We start from the raw sequence: 22943 nt of genomic DNA, 5'->3' as shown, positions 1-22943 counted from the left end.
CCCATTGTCGTGCCATTCATCCGCCACCGTCACCTCATGTTTCAGCATGATAATGCACGGCCCCATGTCGTAAGGATTTGTACACCATTCCTGGAAGCTGACAATGTTCCAGTTCTTCCATGGTCTGCATACTCACCAGACATGTCACGTATTGAGCATGTTTGGGATGCTCTGGATCGACATGTACAACAGAGTGTTCTAGTTCCAATATCCAGCAACTTCACACAGCCATTGAAGAGGAGTGGGACACTATTCCACAGGCCACAATCAACAGCCTGATCAACTCTATGTGAAGGAGATGTGTCTCGCTGCATGAGGCAAACGGTGGACCCACCAGATACTGACTGGTTTTCTGATCCACACCAGATACTGACTGGTTTACTGATCCACAGCAGATACTGACTGGTTTACTGATCCACACCAGATACTGACTGGTTTACTGATCCACAGCAGATACTGACTGGTTTACTGATCCACAGCAGATACTGACTGGTTTTCTGATCCACACCCCTACCTTTTTATTAAAGGTATCTGTGACCAACAGATGTATATCTGTATTCCCAGTCATGTGAAATCCATAGATTAGAACCTAATGAAATTATAGGGCCTCATTTATTTATTTAAATTGACTGATTTCCTCTTATGAAATGTAAAAAAAATTGAAATTGTTGTATGTTGCGTTTATAGTTTTGTGTTTACAGTATTTATATATATTTATATTTATATTTATATATATTTATATTCATAGATTTATATTTATATATATTTATACTAAAGTTTTGGTTAATTGGTCTTGCTTTATTATGTTCGGGATCCATATATGTTAAGAGAAGAGAACGGGAAAGAGAAGCGGAACCAGAAACGCTAGAACGAGCAGCGGAACCAGAAACGCTAGAACGAGCAGCGGAACCAGAAACGCTAGAACGAGCAGCGGAACCAGAAACGCTAGAACGAGCAGCGGAACCAGAAACACTAGAACGAGCAGCGGAACCAGAAAAGCTAGAACGAGCAGCGGAACCAGAGACGCTAGAACGAGCAGCGGAACCGGAGGCGCTAGAACGAGCAGCGGAACCAGAAACGCTAGAACGAGCAGCGGAACCAGAAACGAGGAGCTCCACCCTCTCTCTTTGCACATTACCGGTTTCAATGTCCCCTTCAAAATACTAACTAACACTAACTAGCACTAACTAACACTAACTAGCACTAACTAACACTAACTAACACTAACACTAACTAGCACTAACTAGCACTAACTAGCACTAACTAGCACTAACTAGCACTAACTAGCACTAACTAACACTAACACTAACTAGCACTAACTAGCACTAACTGGCACTAACTAACACTAACTAACACTAACTAACACCAACAAACACTAACTAACACTAACTTGCACTAACTAGCACTAACTAGTACTAACTAGAACTAACTAACACCAACTAACACTAACTAACACTAACTAACACAAACTAGCACTAACTAACACTAACTAGCACTAACTAACACTAACTAACACTAACTAGCACTAACTAGCACTAACTAGCACTAACTGGCACTAACTAACACTAACTAACACTAACGAACACTAACGAACACTAACAAGCACTAACTAACACTAACTAACACCAATTCTGATTTGTCCAAATAAACTGTGAGCTACCGTAACTATAGCTGCACTTTATCCCTCTTCCTCTTCCTCTTCCTCTTCCGACCATCCAGTTGAATCAGGACTGTAGCTGGTGTGGCACTAAGAGTGACAGTCATTCTGTGTGTGCCGGTTTGGCATTGAATTTCAGTACCACACAGGCTACAGCGGGGATAGCTGTGTCAGGTCAATATGGGTTACATTTGACAGCTATAACTAACTAACTAACTAACTAACTAACTAACTAACTAACTAACACCCCCCACTCGCCATGTCAAAATGAGCTTCCTGCAAGGACACATTACGTGTGTGTGTTCGTGTGTGTCTGGTGTGTGTTTGTGTGTGTGGTGTGTGTGTGTGTGTGGTGTGTATGGTGTGTGTGTGTGTTCATGTGTGTGGTGTGTGTGTCTGGTGTGTGGAGTGTGTGTGGTGTGTGGAGTGTGTGTGTGGTGTGTGTGGTGTGTGTGTGTGGTGTGTGTGTGGTGTATGTGGTGTGTGTGGTGTGTGTGGTGTGTGTGGTTTGTGTGTGGTGTGTATGGGGTGTGTATGGGGTGTGTGTGTGGTGTGTATGGGGTGTGTATGGGGTGTGTGTGTGGTGTGTGTGTGGTGTGTGTGGTGTGTGTGTGGTGTGTGTGGTGTGTGTGGTGTGTGTGTGGTGTGTGTGGTGTGTGTGGTGTGTATGGGGTGTGTATGGGGTGTGTGTGTGTGTGTGGTGTGTATGGGGTGTGTATGGGGTGTGTATGGGGTGTGTATGGGGTGTGTATGGGGTGTGTGTGTGTGTGGTGTGTGTGGTGTGTATGGGGTGTGTGTGTGGTGTGTGTGTGGTGTGTATGGGGTGTGTGTGTTTGATGATAACAGAAGGGCAAGCTGCTTCCCGTCTCATTCGTGCAGAAAGAAACAAACGTTAATGACTGTTCTACGGTCAGATTCTGACCTTTTCATAAAGTCGCACTGAGACAGAACAGCACTTAGTGCCACTCGACCTCTCTGCTGCTGTCAATAGATTCCTCATCACCATTTATAACATTTAGAGAAAAAGAGAGCCGCACAGAGAGAGAAAATGTTTTTATGCGTGTTAAAACACACCGCTGACACAACGTCTCAACAGGATGATGTTAATAAATTCACAACTTCACCAACAGGATGATGTTAATAAATTCACCAACAGGATGATGTTAATAAATTCACCAACAGGATGATGTTAATAAATTCACAACTTCACCAACAGGATGATGTTAATAAATTCACCGACAGGATGATGTTAATAAATTCACCAACAGGATGATGTTAATAAATTCACCAACAGGATGATGTTAATAAATTCACTACTTCACCAACAGGATGATGTTTATAAATTCACCGACTTCACCAACAGGATGATGTTAATAAATTCACCAACAGGATGATGTTAATAAATTCACTACTTCACCAACAGGATGATGTTAATAAATTCACCGACTTCACCAACAGGATGATGTTAATAAATTCACCAACAGGATGATGTTAATACATTCACTACTTCACCAACAGGATGATGTTAATAAATTCACCGACTTCACCAACAGGATGATGTTAATAAATTCACCAACAGGATGATGTTAATAAATTCACCAACCGGATGATGTTAATAAATTCACCAACAGGATGATGTTAATAAATTCACCAACAGGATGATGTTAATAAATTCACTACTTCACCAACAGGATGATGTCAATAAATTCACCGACTTCACCAACAGGATGATGTTAATAAATTCACCAACAGGATGATGTTAATACATTCACTACTTCACCAACAGGATGATGTTAATAAATTCACCGACTTCACCAACAGGATGATGTTAATAAATTCACCAACAGGATGATGTTAATAAATTCACCAACAGGATGATGTTAATAAATTCACCAACGGGATGATGTTAATAAATTCACCAACAGGATGATGTTATTAAATTCACCAACAGGATGATGAGAGACCAATCTGTTGGAGGTCCTACAACGCACTACATTCCGCTTGAAGCAGGGGTGTCAAAGTCAAATGGACGGAGGGCCAAATAAAAAAATCAGCTACAAGACGAGGGCCGGACTGTTCGAATGTTCATTGAAAAATTTTTAAATGACGCATATAGTCTAGTGAACCTAATTGAACCTACTGAAAACCTAACAAATATATTACAATATGATCAGATAAATAAAGCAATATTTTCTTATGGCTCTGTCAGTAATCTTTAATTTTCAACAGACACAAAAGACAAATTTCCTTTATATAAATATCCCCATAACATGAACATTAAATGAAAGAAACCGGTATTCAAGGCACCATCAGTAGACTATATTTTCTATTTTAGCAAAAGTGGGCTAAATTTACTTCAAAGAAAAAACAATAATAGCAATTTTCTATCATCCACTCAACTGAAATATTTTTAAAATATAATTGGATTGAAATACAAAAAAATAAAGTGCAAAAATCTATTAATCAAAAACAACACTTTGTTTAAGGAGAAGTAACATGCAGTGAAAACAAATATTAAATTTTAACTTTTAAACTTGAACTGAGTAAAAACTCTAAATATGTGATTGCACAGTAATGTTCACTTGTTTGAGGTTGAGGGTGATACTTGGTGGTGTCCCATCTTTTCCACAAGTTCATCAATGTTCGGGGTAAGGCTCTGAGCTGAAGAAATCCTCAGAATTGAGTGGAGGTGTTCAGCAGTAAGTCGACTTCTGTGTGATGTTTTGTTCAGGTTCATCAAAGAAAACAGTTGTTCACACAGGTATGTGCTGCCAAACATAGACAACGTTTGAGCAGCCTGGATGCGCAGCTGGGGCATTGTGCCGGGGAGGAAACGGGCGAACTCCGCAGCACCCACTGCCGCATATTTTGCCCTCAGTGCATCATTGCATTGGAGGTCAATCAACTCCATTTGGAGGTTTGGTGGTGAGCTTTCCACGTCAACAGCAAATGGGTTACCGAGCAGTTCCAACCTGCTTTTTTGTGCTTCAAAGTCAGCAAATCGGCGTCGAAAGTCAGCGGCAAGCATACCTATTTTATCAGCCAACTGTGTGCTCGGGAACGCACTGGTAGAGAGCTTCTCTTCCATGGTCTGGCAGCTGGGAAAGTGGCTCAAATTTTCTTTCCGCATCTGCGTCTCCCACAGAGTCAGTTTGGTTTTAAATGCCTTCACTGTACTGTACATATCAGAGATGACACGATCCCGACCCTGCAGCTGCAAGTTTATTGCATTCAGATGACTCGTAATGTCACACAGAAAAGCCATTTCACACAGAAACATTTCGTCTCGGAGTTGTGTTGTGTCTTTCCCTTTGCTGTCCAAGAACAGACAAATCTCCTCACGAAGCTCGAAACATCTTTGAAGCACCTTTCCCTGGCTTAGCCATCGCACCTCTGTGTGATAAGGCAAATCACCATGCTCCGTTTCTAACTCCGTCAGAAATGCCTTGAACTGGCGGTGATTCAAACCTTTGGCTCTGATAAAGTTAACTGTGCGCGTGATGATGCTCATTACATGCTCCATTTTCAAGGCTTTACCGCACAACGCTTCCTGGTGTATGATACAATGATAAGCTGTCAGCTCACCTGTCGCGTTTTCCTCTTGCATCTTTTCCCGTATCTTCGCCACCAGTCCGCTCCTGTGTCCACACATCGCAGGTGCTCCGTCGGTTGTCAAACCCACGAGTTTTTCCCAAGGCAGCTCCATCTCATTTACACATCTTGACACCTCTTCATACAAATCATGCCCCGTAGTTGTGCCATGCATAGGACGTAAAGCCAAAAACTCCTCTGTCACGCTTAGGTTGGAGTCCACTCCGCGGATGAAAATTGACAACTGGGCAATGTCAGAAATGTCGGTGCTCTCATCCACAGCCAAGGAATATGCAATAAAATCTTTTCCCTTTTTCACAAGCTGCTCTTTTAGATTGATGGACAACTGGTCTACTCTCTCGGCAATGGTGTTTCTGCTCAGACTCACATTTAAAAAGAGTTGCCTTTTTTCTGGGCAAACTTCGTCACAAACTTTAATCATGCAGTTTTTGATGAAATCCCCCTCTGTAAATGGCCGGGCTGATTTAGCGATCTCTTCTGCCAAAATAAAACTGGCCTTGACAGCAGCCTGGCCTTGTGATTTGGCTTTTTTGAACAGAGCCTGTCGAGATTTGAGGCCTCGTTTTAATTCCTCTGCCTTTTGTAGCCTTTGTTCCATGTCCATATTCTTGTTTTTGTCCGCGTGTTTCGTTTCATAATGTCGTCTCAGATTATACTCTTTCAGTACCGCCACACTTTCTCCACACAGAAGACACACAGGTTTTCCAGCTACCTTCGTGAACATATACTCCGACTCCCACCTTGTTTGAAACCCCCGGTTCTCAGTATCCACCTTCCGTTTTGCCATTTTTGATGGGTATCTGAAAGTTAATTTTACTGTGATGCTGACGACTGCTGTGCCAATAAATATTGAAATGAAGCAGCCTACTGCTCGGTGCGTCACCTTTGCATTGTGGGAAATGTAGTATTGGTGCGTGTAAAAGATCTGCGGGCTGCCGGCTTGCTGCGGGCCGGTTCTAATAATAAATCAAGATCATCCCAGGGGCCGTAAAAAACCTTCTTGCGGGCCGGATGTGGCCCGCGGGCCTTGACTCTGACATATGTGGCTTGAAGTGAATGCTTTAAAAAAAATATTGCTAATTAACCGTTTTTCGTGATGATGAAATTGTCCTGCACTGATGTGATCACTTTATACACAGAGGAGTGTTTTGTTCTGGTAGTTTATCACTTCATACACAGAGCTGTACTGTGGAGGCAGAGGACAGACTGATAGGTTGGTTAATGAACCGATAGGATAGAGGACAGACTGTTAGGTTGGTTAATGCACCGATAGGATAGAGAACAGACTGATAGGTTGGTAAATGAACCGATAGGATAGAGGACAGACTGATAGGTTGGTAAATGAACCGATAGGATAGAGGACAGACTGATAGGTTGGTTAATGAACTGATAGGATAGAGGACAGACTGATAGGTTGGTAAATGAACCGATAGGATAGAGGACAGACTGATAGGTTGATAAATGAACCGATAGGATAGAGGACAGACTGATAGGTTGGTAAATGAACCGATAGGATAGAGGACAGACTGATAGGTTGGTAAATTAACCGATAGGATAGAGGACAGACTGATAGGTTGGTAAATTAACCGATAGGATAGAGGACAGACTGATAGGTTGGTAAATGAACCGATAGGATAGAGGACAGACTGATAGGTTGGTTAATGAACCGATAGGATAGAGGACAATCACTGTGTCACCATGAGACAAAGGCTCAGACAGCATCCTCAAGGACTGACTCTCATTGATACTGATGTCTCATCAATTCAAACACCCACACCCAGACTCTGTCTCTCTGTCTCGCTCTCGCTTTCTCCTCCTCTCTCTCTTCCTCCTACTCTCTCCCTCTCTCTCTCTCTATTCCTCATCTCTCTCTTCCTCCTACTCTCTCTTCCTCCTACTCTCTCCCTCTCCCTCTCTCTCTCTCTTCCTCCTACTCTCTCTTCCTCCTCTCTCTCTTCCTCCTCCTCTCTCTCTTCCTCCTACTCTCTCCCTGTCTCTCTCTCTATTCCTCATCTCTCTCTTCCTCCTACTCTCTCTTCCTCCTACTCTCTCCCTCTCTCTCTCTCTTCCTCCTACTCTCTCTTCCTCCTACTCTCTCCCTCTCTCTCTTCCTCCTCTCTCTCTTCCTCCTACTCTCTCCCTCTCTCTCTCTCTCTCTCTCTCTTCCTCCTACTCTCTCCCTCTCTCTCTCTTCCTCCTCTCTCACTTTCTCTCTCTTCCTCTCACCTCTAGTTTGAGGACATCATGTTGCAGTTTTCTCTGGAACTCCAGGAAGTGTCCAATGGTCAGTTTGTCCTTCAGATCGGCACCTGGGGGGAGAAAGGGGGACATTTCAAGAAGAAATCTTAAGACGCACCTTTTGTACGAAATGTGTTATACACATATTGACTGGCTGGCTGGCTGACTGACTGACTGACTGACTGATTGGCTGACTGGCTGGCTGGCTGACTGACTGACTGACTAGCTGACTGATTGGCTGACTGACTGGCTGGCTGGCTGGCTGGCTGGCTGGCTGGCTGGCTGGCTGACTGACTGATTGGCTGACTGATTGGCTGACTGTCTGACTGATTGACTGGCTGACTGATTGGCTGACTGGCTGACTGATTGATTGACTGGCTGATTGACTGACTGATTGGCTGACTGATTGACTGGCTGACTGATTGACTGGCTGACTGACTGATTGGCTGATTGGCTGATTGGTTGACTGATTGACTGACTGACTGGCTGACTGATTGACTGACTGATTGGCTGACTGTTGACTGTTTGACTGGCTGATTGGCTGACTGGTTGATCTGATTGACTGACTGGCTGACTGATTGGCTGACTGATTGGCTGACTGTTGACTATTTGTCTGGCTGACTGATTGGCTGACTGATTGGCTGACTGATTGGCTGACTGATTGGCTGACTGTTGACTGGCTGATTGACTGACTGATTGACTGACTGTTGACTGACTGATTGGCTGACTGTTGACTGGCTGACTGACTGACTGATTGACTGACTGATTGACTGACTGTTGACTGGCTGACTGACTGACCAAAGAAGTATGTGGTAAGAGCGGAGCTGCAGCCGCCAGTCTTCAGGGTGTTACCCGTAGTGGAGCGGTCCCGGTGACGCATCCCCATACTGGTCTGAGACCTGATGATACTCTGGACCTGAGGAGAGAGAAGGGTGTGGGGAGAGAGGGATAGAGGGAGGGAAGGAGGAAAGGAGAGAGGGAGAGAGAGGGAAGGAGGGAAGGAGGGGATAGAGGGAGGGAAGGAGGAAAGGAGGGGATAGAGGGAGGGAGGGAGGGAAGGAGGGGATAGAGGGAGGGAAGGAGGGAGGGAGGGAAAGAGGGGATAGAGGGAGGGAAGGAGGGAAGGAGGGAAGGAGGGAGGGGTTAGATGGAGGGAAGGAGGGGATAGAGGGAGAGAGGGAGGGAAGGAGGGGATAGAGGGAGAGAAGGAGGAAAGGAGGGAGGGAGAGAGAAGGAAGGAGGGGGATAGAGGGAGAGAGAAGGAAGGAGGGGGATAGAGGGAGAGAGAGGGAAGGAGGGGAGAGAGGGAGAGAGGGAGGGAAGGAGGGAGAGAAGCAGGGAGATTGAGGGAGGGAAGGAGGGAGATGGAGGGAGGGAAGGAGGGAAATGGAGGGAGGGAAGGAGGGAGATAGAGGGAGGGAAGAAGGGAAATGGAGGGAGGGAAGGAGGGAGATAGAGGGAGAGAAAGGGAAGGAGGGGATAGAGGGAGGGGATAGAGGGAGGGAAGGAGGAAAGGAGGGGATAGAGGGAGGGAGAGGGAATGAGGGGATAGAGGGAGGGGATAGAGGGAGGGAAGGAGGGAGGTAAGGAGGGATAGAGGGAGGGAAGGAGCAATAGAAAGGGTCCATGTGTATGAATGACTATAACAGACTGGTTCTATACCAGATATTTAATCTCTGAATCACACGGCCTGATCCTTTAAGGCACATATGTCAGAGTCAAGGCCCGCGGGCCACATCCGGCCCGCAAGAAGGTTTTTTACGGCCCCTGGGATGATCTTGATTTATTATTAGAACCGGCCCGCAGCAAGCCGGCAGCCCGCAGATCTTTTACACGCACCAATACTACATTTCCCACAATGCAAAGGTGACGCACCGAGCAGTAGGCTGCTTCATTTCAATATTTATTGGCACAGCAGTCGTCAGCATCACAGTAAAATTAACTTTCAGATACCCATCAAAAATGGCAAAACGGAAGGTGGATACTGAGAACCGGGGGTTTCAAACAAGGTGGGAGTCGGAGTATATGTTCACGAAGGTAGCTGGAAAACCTGTGTGTCTTCTGTGTGGAGAAAGTGTGGCGGTACTGAAAGAGTATAATCTGAGACGACATTATGAAACGAAACACGCGGACAAAAACAAGAATATGGACATGGAACAAAGGCTACAAAAGGCAGAGGAATTAAAACGAGGCCTCAAATCTCGACAGGCTCTGTTCAAAAAAGCCAAATCACAAGGCCAGGCTGCTGTCAAGGCCAGTTTTATTTTGGCAGAAGAGATCGCTAAATCAGCCCGGCCATTTACGGAGGGGGATTTCATCAAAAACTGCATGATTAAAGTTTGTGACGAAGTTTGCCCAGAAAAAAGGCAACTCTTTTTAAATGTGAGTCTGAGCAGAAACACCATTGCCGAGAGAGTAGACCAGTTGTCCATCAATCTAAAAGAGCAGCTTGTGAAAAAGGGAAAAGATTTTATTGCATATTCCTTGGCTGTGGATGAGAGCACCGACATTTCTGACATTGCCCAGTTGTCAATTTTCATCCGCGGAGTGGACTCCAACCTAAGCGTGACAGAGGAGTTTTTGGCTTTACGTCCTATGCATGGCACAACTACGGGGCATGATTTGTATGAAGAGGTGTCAAGATGTGTAAATGAGATGGAGCTGCCTTGGGAAAAACTCGTGGGTTTGACAACCGACGGAGCACCTGCGATGTGTGGACACAGGAGCGGACTGGTGGCGAAGATACGGGAAAAGATGCAAGAGGAAAACGCGACAGGTGAGCTGACAGCTTATCATTGTATCATACACCAGGAAGCGTTGTGCGGTAAAGCCTTGAAAATGGAGCATGTAATGAGCATCATCACGCGCACAGTTAACTTTATCAGAGCCAAAGGTTTGAATCACCGCCAGTTCAAGGCATTTCTGACGGAGTTAGAAACGGAGCATGGTGATTTGCCTTATCACACAGAGGTGCGATGGCTAAGCCAGGGAAAGGTGCTTCAAAGATGTTTCGAGCTTCGTGAGGAGATTTGTCTGTTCTTGGACAGCAAAGGGAAAGACACAACACAACTCCGAGACGAAATGTTTCTGTGTGAAATGGCTTTTCTGTGTGACATTACGAGTCATCTGAATGCAATAAACTTGCAGCTGCAGGGTCGGGATCGTGTCATCTCTGATATGTACAGTACAGTGAAGGCATTTAAAACCAAACTGACTCTGTGGGAGACGCAGATGCGGAAAGAAAATTTGAGCCACTTTCCCAGCTGCCAGACCATGAAAGAGAAGCTCTCTACCAGTGCGTTCCCGAGCACACAGTTGGCTGATAAAATAGGTATGCTTGCCGCTGACTTTCGACGCCGATTTGCTGACTTTGAAGCACAAAAAAGCAGGTTGGAACTGCTCGGTAACCCATTTGCTGTTGACGTGGAAAGCTCACCACCAAACCTCCAAATGGAGTTGATTGACCTCCAATGCAATGATGCACTGAGGGCAAAATATGCGGCAGTGGGTGCTGCGGAGTTCGCCCGTTTCCTCCCCGGCACAATGCCCCAGCTGCGCATCCAGGCTGCTCAAACGTTGTCTATGTTTGGCAGCACATACCTGTGTGAACAACTGTTTTCTTTGATGAACCTGAACAAAACATCACACAGAAGTCGACTTACTGCTGAACACCTCCACTCAATTCTGAGGATTTCTTCAGCTCAGAGCCTTACCCCGAACATTGATGAACTTGTGGAAAAGATGGGACACCACCAAGTATCACCCTCAACCTCAAACAAGTGAACATTACTGTGCAATCACATATTTAGAGTTTTTACTCAGTTCAAGTTTAAAAGTTAAAATTTAATATTTGTTTTCACTGCATGTTACTTCTCCTTAAACAAAGTGTTGTTTTTGATTAATAGATTTTTGCACTTTATTTTTTTGTATTTCAATCCAATTATATTTTAAAAATATTTCAGTTGAGTGGATGATAGAAAATTGCTATTATTGTTTTTTCTTTGAAGTAAATTTAGCCCACTTTTGCTAAAATAGAAAATATAGTCTACTGATGGTGCCTTGAATACCGGTTTCTTTCATTTAATGTTCATGTTATGGGGATATTTATATAAAGGAAATTTGTCTTTTGTGTCTGTTGAAAATTAAAGATTACTGACAGAGCCATAAGAAAATATTGCTTTATTTATCTGATCATATTGTAATATATTTGTTAGGTTTTCAGTAGGTTCAATTAGGTTCACTAGACTATATGCGTCATTTAAAAATTTTTCAATGAACATTCGAACAGTCCGGCCCTCGTCTTGTAGCTGATTTTTTTATTTGGCCCTCCGTCCATTTGACTTTGACACCCCTGCTTTAAGGCAATCAAGCTAAACTATAAATTTGACTATAAAATCACACGTACATAACAACACAACGTAGCATTATAGAGAGAGCACAGTGGGTTGTGATTTAATGTGTGGCCTGAACCAATTATTCATTCACAGTTTGACATTTAATAAATTAACTCCATGGTGAAATCAGCTCTTTCAGACTGTGAAAAAAGAAAAAGAACAAAACAGAGTGAGACACTAAAGAATTACACGTCTAGGTCTGTGTCCTAAATGGCAATTTATCCTCTACGTAGTAGATGACTTATCCTCTACGTAGTAGATGACTTACCCTCTATGTAGTGGATGACTTACCCTCTATGTAGTGGATGACTTACCCTCTATGTAGTGGATGAATTACCCTCTATGTAGTGGATGAATTACCCTCTATGTAGTGGATGAATTACCCTCTATGTAGTAGATGACTTATCCTCTACGTAGTAGATGACTTACCCTCTATGTAGTGGATGACTTACCCTCTATGTAGCCCTCTATGTAGTGGATGACTTACCCTCTATGTAGTGGATGACTTACCCTCTATGTAGTAGATGACTTACCCTCTATGTAGTGGATGACTTACCCTCTATGTAGTGGATGACTTACCCTCTACGTAGTAGATGACTTACCCTCTACGTAGTGGATGACTTACCCGCTATGTAGTGGATGACTTACCCTCTATGTAGTGGATGACTTACCCTCTATGTAGTAGATGACTTACCCTCTATGTAGTGGATGACTTACCCTCTATGTAGTGGATGACTTACCCTCTACGTAGTAGATGACTTACCCTCTACGTAGTGGATGACTTACCCGCTATGTAGTGGATGACTTACCCTCTACGTAGTGGATGACTTACCCTCTACGTAGTAGATGACTTATCCTCTATGTAGTGGATGACTCACCGTATACATAGTAGATGACTTATCCTCTATGTAGTGGATGACTTACCCTCTATGTAGTGGATGACTTACCCTCTACGTAGTGGATGACTTATCCTCTATGTAGTGGATGACTTACCCTCTACGTAGTTGATGACTTATCCTCTATGTAGTGGATGACTTACCCTCTACGTAGTGGATGACTTACCCTCTACGTAGTAGATGACTTACCCTCTACGTAGTAGATAACTTACCCTCTACGTAGTGGATGACTTATCCTCTACGTAGTAGATGACTTACCCTCTACGTAGTAGATGACTTACCCTCTACGTAGTGGATGACTTACCCTCTACGTAGTAGATTACTTTTGACCGGAGCCCTATGAGCCCTTAAAAGGAGTGCACTATAAAGGAATAGGGTGCCACTTGAGACCTGCCCTCTGAAACCACTAATCCCTGTCTCCTAGGAGAAGAGAAGCCATATGATAGTATAACGGGGCTTACCCTCGTTACGTGTCTGTGATAGCAGTACGGGGCTTACCCTCGTTACGTGTCTGTGATAGCAGTACGGGGCTTACCCTCGTTACGTGTCTGTGATAGCATATCGAAACACAGTACGGGGCTTACCCTCGTTACGTGTCTGTGATAGCAGTACGGGGCTTACCCTCGTTATGTGTCTGTGATAGTATATTGAAACACAGTACGGGGCTTACCCTCGTTGCGTGTCTGTGATCTAACCTGTTCAAACTCCTCCAGGTCCACCTCTCCGTCTCCGTTCAGATCAAACATCTTGAAGGCGATCTCAAACACACACACACACACACACACACACACACACACACACACACACACACACACACACACACACACACACACACACACACACACACACACACACACACACCAACACAATGGGTTATTGGGCTCAGACCACTACACACAACAACATGGGTTACTGGGTTCAGACCACTACACACAACAACATGGGTTACTGGGTCCAGACCACTACACACAACAACATGGGTTACTGGGTTCAGACCACTACCCAGAACAACATGGGTTACTGGGTTCAGACCACTACACACAACAACATGGGTTACTGGGTTCAGACCACTACACACAACAACATGGGTTACTGGGTTCAGACCTTCACTACACAGAACAACATGGGTTATTGAGTTCAGACCACTACACACAACAACATGGGTTACTGGGTTCAGACCACTACCCAGAACAACATGGGTTACTGGGTTCAGACCACTACACACAACAATATGGGTTACTGGGTTCAGACCACTACCCAGAACAACATGGGTTACTGGGTTCAGACCACTACACACAACAACATGGGTTACTGGGTTCAGACCACTACCCAGAACAACATGGGTTACTGGGTTCAGACCACTACACACAACAACATGGGTTACTGGGTTCAGACCACTACACACAACAACATGGGTTACTGGGCTCAGACCACTACACACAACAACATGGGTTACTGGGCTCAGACCACTACAAACAACAACATGGGTTACTGGGCTCAGACCCCTACACACAACAACATGGGTTATTGGGCTCAGACCACTACACACAACAACATGGGTTACTGGGTTCAGACCACTACACACAACAACATGGGTTATTGGGCTCAGACCACTACACACAACAACATAGGTTACTGGGTTCAGACCCCTACACACAACAACATGGGTTACTGGGCTCAGACCACTACAAACAACAACATGGGTTACTGGGTTCAGACCACTACACACAACAACATGGGTTACTGGGCTCAGACCACTACACACAACAACATGGGTTACTGGGTTCAGACCACTACACACAACAACATGGGTTATTGGGCTCAGACCACTACACACAACAACATGGGTTACTGGGTTCAGACCTTCACTGCACACAACAACATGGGTTACTGGGCTCAGACCACTACACACAACAACATGGGTTACTGGGTTCAGACCACTACACACAACAACATGGGTTACTGGGTTCAGACCACTACACACAACAACATGGGTTACTGGGTTCAGACCTTCACTGCACACAACAACATGGGTTACTGGGCTCAGACCACTACACACAACAACATGGGTTATTGGGTTCAGACCACTACACACAACAACATGGGTTACTGGGTTCAGACCTCAGATAGCACACTATTGCATTAATTTTGTTAGTGTGTATGATCCCTGAGGGAATTGAACCCACAATCTTGGTTTCACAACACTCTGTCTATCTGTGGTGTGTCAGGTTCAAACCGAGGCGTGTGTGTGTGTCAGGTTCAAAACGAGGCGTGTGTGTGTGTGTCAGGTTCAAAACGAGGCGTGTGTGTGTGTGTGTCAGGTTCAAAACGAGGCGTGTGTGTGTGTGTGTCAGGTTCAAAACGAGGCGTGTGTGTGTGTGTCAGGTTCAAACCGAGGCATGTGTGTGTGTGTGTCAGGTTCAAAACGAGGCATGTGTGTGTGTGTCAGGTTCAAAACGAGGCGTGTGTGTCAGGGACTTACTAGAGAGCACGATAGTGAGGAAGATGTAATCAGAGAAGGAGGAGAGAGACAGAGGGACAGAGGGACAGAGGGAGAGAAAGAGAGAGAGAGAAAGACAGAAAGAGAGGGAGAGAAAGAGAGAGAGAGAGACAGAGAGAGAGAGGGACAGATATACAGAGAGAGAGAGAGAGAGAGAGAGAAAGACAGAGAAAGAGAGGGAGAGAATGAGAGAGAGAGAGACACAGAGAGAGAGAGAGAGAGAGAGGGACACACTAGTCAGTCCTGTGGTGTGAGCAGGGAACCTCCCAGTTCTTCAACTGTCATTTTATTGTTTTGAAATCATATTGCATCATGGTGAGTGACCACAGAGCTTTAGACATGGGAGACACAAAGCCATCCAGGCAGAGGAAGGGAGCAGTGTGGAATCACCATTAGTCAGTGTACAGTACAGTCGATACAATATAAATTAAAGTACATTACGATACATTTCAACTCTATATCTGACAGGGTACAGGTGTCTTCTTTTTTTAAGCCCATAACCATTTATGTGATTTAGGACAGAGCACAAAACACAGAACACAGATTACAGAATACAGACTACAGAATACAAAACACAGAACACAGATTACAGAATACAGAATACAGAGCACAAAACACAGATTACAGATTACAGAATACAGAACACAGATTACAGAATACAGAAGACAGAATACAGATTACAGAGTACAGAGCACAGATTACAGAATACAGAGCACAGAGCACAAAACACAGATTACAGATTACAGAATACAGAATACAGATTACAGAATACAGAGCACAGATTACAGAATACAGAGCACAGAGCACAAAACACAGATTACAGAATACAGAATGCAGATTACAGAATACAGAGCACAAAACACAGATTACAGATTACAGAATACAGAATACAGAGCACAGATTACAGAATACAGAGCACAAAACACAGATTACAGATTACAGAATACAGAATACAGAGCACAGAATACAGAGTACAGAGCACAGAATACAGAACACAGATTACAGAATACAGAGCACAGAATACAGAACACAAAACACAGAACACAGAGCACAGAGCACAGAGCACAGAACACAGAATACAGAATACAGAATACAGAGCACAAAACACAAAACACAGAATACAGAACACAGAGCACAGAACACAGAGCACAGAACACATAATACAGAATGCAGAACACAGAATACAGAACACAGAACACAGAGCACAGAACACAGAGCACAGAACACAGAACACAGAGCACAGAGCACGGAGCACGGAGCACAAAACACAGAATACAGACAACAGAGCACAGAATACAGACACAGAACACATAATACAGAACACATAATACAGAGCACAGAGCACAGACACAGAGCACAGACACAGAGCACAGAACACAGAGCACAGAGCACAGAACACAGAGCACAGAACACAGAGCTCAGAATACAGAATACAGAATACAGAACACAGAATACAGAACACAATACACAGAACACAGAGCACCGAACACAAAATACAGAGCACAGAACACAGAGCACAGAACACAATACACAGAACACAGAGCACCGAACACAAAATACAGAGCACAGAGCACAGAGCACAGAACACAGAGCTCAGAGCACAGATTACAGAATACAGAACACAGAATACAGAATACAGAATACAGAGCACAGAATACAGAATACAGAACACAGAGCACAGAGCACAGAGCACAGAATACAGAATACAGAATACAGAATACAGAATGCAGAATACAGAATGCAGAATACAGAATACAGAATACAGAATGCAGAATACAGAATACAGAATACAGAGCACAGAGCACAGAGCACAGAGCACAGAATACAGAATACAGAATACAGAATACAGAACACAGAGCACAGAGCACAGAGCACAGAATACAGAATACAGAATACAGAATACAGAATACAGAATGCAGAATACAGAATGCAGAATACAGAATACAGAATACAGAATACAGAATACAGAATACAGAGCACAGTGCACATGCAGTCAGTCTCTCCTCAACTCTTACCCAAGAGAGACTGGCAGCATAGTATTTATATCAACCTTCTGATTACAATGGAGAGCAAAACATCCCGCTCTGTTCTGGGCCAGCTGCAGCTTAACTTCTTTGATATAGGGGGCGCTCTTTTAATTTTGGGATGAAAACGTTCCCGTTTTAAACAAGATATTTTGTCACGAAAAGATGCTCGACTGTGCATATAATTGACAGCTTTGGAAAGAAAACACTCTGACGTTTCCAAAACTGCAAAGATATTGTCTGTGAGTGCCACAGAACTGATGTTACAGAAAAAACCCAGATAAAAATACAATCAGGAAGTGCCGCACTTTTTGAAACCGCCTCATGGCAATGACTCCTTATATGGCTGTGGAGGAGCTAGGAGTCAGCTTACCTTTTCCACGTTTTCCCCAAGGTGTCTGCAGCATTGTGACGTATTTGTAGGCATATCATGGAAGATTGACCATAAGAGACTACATTTACCAGGTGGTCGCTTGGTGTCCTCCGTCGCAATTATTGCGTAATCTCCAGCTGCAGTATTTTTCCGTTTTCTTCTGATGAGAAGCCAACTGCCACCACTGATAGATTATCGAATAGATATGTGAAAAACACCTTGAGGATTGATTCTAAACAACGTTTGACATGTTTCTGTCGATATTATGGAGCTAATTTGGAAAAAAGTTTGGCGTTGTAAGTGACTGCATTTTCGTTTTTTTTTCTTAGCCAAACGTGATGAACAAAACGTAGCTATTTTTCTTCTACACAAATAATATTTTTGGAAAAAATAAACATTTGCTATCTAACTGAAAGTCTCGTCATTGAAAACATCCGAAGTTCTTCAAAGGTAAATTATTTTATGAATGCTTTTCTTGTTTTTGTGAAAATGTTGCCTGCTGAATGCTAGGCTTAATGCTATGCTAGGTTATCAATACTCTTACACAAATGCTTGTGTAGCTTTGGTTAAAGCATATTTTGAAAATCTGAGATGTCAGTGTTGTTAACTTCTTGCTCCTACTTGAGACGCAGATGTCTCAAGTAGACACCTGGAAATGCAAATGCGCTACGCTAAATGCCAAATGTACTCGTTAAAACTCAAACGTTCATCAAAATGCACATGCAGGGTATTGAATTAAAGCTACACTCGTTGTGAACCTAGCCAACAAGTCAGATTTTTAAAATGCTTTTCGGCGAAAGCATGAGAAGCTATTATCTGATAGCATGCAACACCCCAAAATGCCTGAATGCGACGTAACAAAAACAAAAACAAAGATTTAGCTTAGCCGGCGCTACACAAAACGCAGAAATAAAATATAAAACATTCATTACCTTTGACGAGCTTCTTTCTTGGCACTCCTATATGCCCCATAAACATCACTATTGGGTCTTTTTTTTCGTTTAAATCGGTCCATATATACCCAAAATAGCTTTCTATGGAAGCTGAGTGATTCAGAAAAAAACATCGTTTTAAAACGCTGCGTCATTTTTTTAAATTAAAAAAGTCGACGATAAACTTTCACAAAACACTTCTAAATACTTTTGTAATCCAACTTTAGGTATTAGTAAACGTTTATAATCTATCAAAATGATTACAGGGCGATGTGTATTCAATAGCTCCTCATCTTCAAATCAATGGCTGCCAATGTGCACATTCAAAACATCCTGGTGAAGACCGGAAGAAATTGAATCCAGTTAGTTGGATTTACCAACAAAAAAGTCCCTGGAAAATGACGACAATGGCGACATCGTTTGGAATCTGTAGGAATTGCATGCAGGTCCATAATTAATTTTGTGCCCTTTTAACAACCCATGAAAGTGACGCATGGAAATTATTTTTAGCTTTCAGAGAGCAGTTTTTCTTGCGCTTTTCGATGAAACACACGATCTGTTATAGTCACAGCCGTGATTTAACCAGTTTTAGAAACTTCAGAGTGTTTTCTATCCACACATACTAATCATATGCATATACTATATTCCTGGCATGAGTAGCAGGACGCTGAAAAGTTGCGCGATTTTTAACAGAATGTTCGAAAAAGGAAGGGGTAGACTTAAGAGGTTTTAACAAAAGGCTAAGCTTGTGTTTGAATATATTTATTTCATTTCATTTGCGATTTTCATGAATAGGAAACGTTGCGTTATGGTAATGAGCTTGAGGCTATGATTACGCTCCCGGATACGGGATTGCTCGACGCTAGAGGTTAATTAGGTCTTTCCTTGCAGTACTGGACCACACGACTGGACAGTAATCAAGATTAGCCAAAACTAGCGCCTGCAGAACTTGTTTTTTGGAGTGTGGGGACAGACCTCTCCCCATCTTTGTAACCATTGAATGACAGTTTACAATCTAAGGTAATACCAAGTAATTTATTCTCCTCAACTTGTTCAACAGCCACCACCATTCATTACCAGATTCAGCTGAGGTCTAGAACTTAAGGAATGATTTGCACCAAATACAATGCTCTTAGTTTTAGAGATGTTCAGGACCAGTTTATTACTGGCCACCCATTCCAAAACAGACTGCAACTCCTTGTTAAGGGGTTCAGTGACTTCATTAGCTGTGGTTGCTGATGCGTATTTGGTTGAATCATCAGTATACATGGACACATGAGAGCTGCCCTGCGGTACACCACACTTTACATGTTTGACATTAGAGACTCTTCCATTAAAGAAAACCCTTCGAGTTCTATTCGATAGATCACTCTGAATCCACGATATGGTTGAAAACCCATAACACATATATTTTTTCAACAACAGGTTATGGTCAATAATATTAAAGGCTGCACTGAAATCTAACAGTACAGCTCCCACAATCTTCTTATTATCAATTTCTTTCAACCAATCATCAGTCATTTGTGTCAATGTTGAGTGCCCTTCTCTATCAGCATGCTGAATGTCTGTTGTTAATTTGTTTACAGAAAAATAGCATTGTATTATGTGACAACAGTTTCCTAAGAGCTGGCAGCAAGCTGATAGGTCTGCTGTTAGAACCAGTAAAGGCCACTTTAACACTCCTGGGTAGGGGAATGACTTTGGACTCCCTCCAGGCCTGAGGACAAAGACTTTCCTCTAGGCTCAGATTAAAGATATGACAGATAGGAGTGGCTATAGAGTCAGCTACCATCCTCAGCAGCTTCCTATCTAAGTTGTCAATGCCAGGAGGTTTGTCATTATTGATTGTTAACAATAATTTTTCCACCTCTCCCAAACTAACTTTACAAAATTCTAACTTTTCTTTCATTATTTGTTTTTTTTATGCATGAATACGATGACTCACTGTTCGTTGTTTCATTGTTGGCATTTCCTGCTTAAGTTTGCCCACTTTGCCAATTAAATAATAATAAAAATAATTGGCAATATCAAATGGTTTTGTGATGAATAAGCCATCTGATTCGATGAAAGATGAAGTTGAATGTCTTTCTGCCCATAATTTCATTTAAAGTTCTCCAGTGTTTTTCCATTGTTCTTTATATCATTGATCTCGGCTTCATAATACAGTTTCTTCTTCTTTCTGTTGAGTTTAGTCACATAATTTCTCAGTTTGCAGTAAGTCAGCCAGTCAGATGTACAGCCAGACTTATTAGCCACTTCCTGTTGCCCCATCTCTTTCAACCATACAGTTCTTCAATTCCTCATCAATCCATGGAGCCTTAACAGTTCTAACAGTCAGTTTCTTAACAGTTGTATGTTTATCAATAAATGGAAGAAGCAATTAAAGAAATTAATCAACTGCAGCATCTGGATGCTCCTTATTAATCACATCAGACCAACTAATATTTTTAACATCATCCACAAGAGTCACTGCAAAATCTTTTGTATCTCTTGTACACTATTTTAGGCCCAGCGGTTGGAACTTTGTCTTTCCTGTATATAGCCACTATATTGTGATCACTGCATCCAATGGGTTCGGATACATCTTCAGAACAAAGTTATACATTATTAGTAAAAATGAGATCAATACATGTGGATGATCTTGTTCCTGTAGTGTTTGTAAACACCCTGGTAGGTTGATTAAAAGCCTGAACCAGATTACAGGCACTGGTTACAGTAAGAAGCTTCAGCTTGATGAAAACCAGTCAATATTCAGATTTCCAAGAAAGTAGACCTCTCTGTTAACATCACATACACTATCAAGTCTGTTAACGTCTCTGTTTAATGCACTATCACACATATTATTTAGATACAAAGAAGGGCTTTACAGTGAAACCTTTTTGACCAGGAAATTGTCTAAAAGGGATTTAATTTGTTGTTGACTAATAGTTTTTTTTGTAGATTTCCACACTACATTCCTTCCACCTATAGCATTTCTTAATATTATTCAGTTAATTTGGCTTTGATGCCTTATGATTGAGCATAGCTCTGTTCAAGTAGAGTGTGATTTTGCTGTGGCCTGATAGGGGTGTCAGTGGGCTGACTGTGAACGCTCTGAGAGACTCTGGGTTGAGGTCAGTGATAAAGTAGTCTACAGTACTACTGCCAAGAGATGAGCTATAGGTGTACCTACCATAGGAGTACACTCGAAGCCTACCATTGACTATGTACAAACCCAGGTAACACTGCCATAAAATAGTCTGTTTAGCACCATTCTCTCCCTAACACTAACCACAATATGGATGTGTGTGCCAAGCCAGGACTCTGTTCCACGGAGACATCTCTCCACCCTGTCTCTTCCTCTTCCTCTCTCTCGGGAGACTTCACTGTATGGTGAAGATGCTGTTAGAACACTGCTTACCCCCCGCCCTGCATCCCCTTCATCCGTCCATCTCTTTCTCTCCAGTGGCTGCCCTTAATGTGCTGCTGTTTGCCTGAGGCCCCAGTGGAAGCACAGAGCCTGGGGACAGCATCTAACACACTAACTTCTCTCTCTCTGTCTCTCTCTCTCTCTCTTTCTCTCGCTCCCTCCAATTTTCCCTTTCTCTCTCTTCCTTCATCTCTCTCCCTCTTCATCTCTCCCTCTCTTCCTCAATCTCTCTCTTTCCCTCTTCATCTCTCCCTCTCTTCCTCAATCTCTCTCTTTCCCTCTTCATCTCTCCCTCCTCGCTCTCTCTCTTCTTCCATCTCTCCCTCAGCTCTCCCTCCTCTCTCTGCCTCCATCTCTTCCTCCTCTCTCTCCAACACCCTAACTCCCTCATCTTATCAAACACATTTAACCTAATCATAAACATTAAGTGAGGAGCTCCATTCAGTCTAGCCCTCTCTGATACAAACTGGTACCCTGAGTCATTTTGGGCACTCTCTCTGAAGGAAATGGTCTATTTTCTGATAGTATTTCTGTAATAACATTAAGTGTAATCCGTGTTTGTCTCTGGTCAGGCTTGACTCAGGCTCAAGCTGAATGTGCTTGGCAGACAACATTTCAGCTAAACCGTAATCAATTTTTTCCTAAGAGGAACTCAAGAGGTTGTACTTGTTAAATACTTCCTCAGAGAGTCCTGGTTAATAACCTTCTCCTTAAGCCTTGGCATGTGTCCCAAATGGCACCCTACTCGTTAGCGCAACGACTTAGTGCACTACTTCTTTTGAAGCCCTATGTAGGAAACGGAGGGGTGCCATTTGGGATCAATCTCAGAGCGGATCTTCAAATTAAGTGTAATCCTAATTGCTGCAGTGCTGATGTTAATTAAGTACTGCCTCCCTATTGGCTGTTGA

The 22943-nt window shown here is 43.1% G+C and overlaps 1 protein-coding gene across 1 annotated transcript in view; it reads right to left on the bottom strand.

The window, feature by feature from the left end:
- LOC139377184 (calcium uptake protein 1, mitochondrial-like) overlaps window positions 1-22943 on the bottom strand; it is a 150452-nt gene that overhangs the window by 15872 nt on the left and 111637 nt on the right. The window contains exons 6-10 of the mRNA XM_071120186.1: window positions 22043-22079; window positions 15271-15365; window positions 13493-13566; window positions 8306-8423; window positions 7496-7578 (exon numbers count right to left, since the gene is read on the bottom strand). Coding sequence (XP_070976287.1) covers window positions 7496-7578; window positions 8306-8423; window positions 13493-13566; window positions 15271-15365; window positions 22043-22079 — 407 coding nt within the window. The remainder of the gene's footprint in view (window positions 1-7495; window positions 7579-8305; window positions 8424-13492; window positions 13567-15270; window positions 15366-22042; window positions 22080-22943) is intronic.

Source organism: Oncorhynchus clarkii, chromosome 20 (genome assembly GCF_045791955.1).
Source record: "Oncorhynchus clarkii lewisi isolate Uvic-CL-2024 chromosome 20, UVic_Ocla_1.0, whole genome shotgun sequence".
NCBI lineage: Eukaryota > Metazoa > Chordata > Actinopteri > Salmoniformes > Salmonidae > Oncorhynchus > Oncorhynchus clarkii.
Note: the sequence above shows the minus strand (reverse complement) of the source record. Positions and strands in the feature narration are given on the sequence as shown.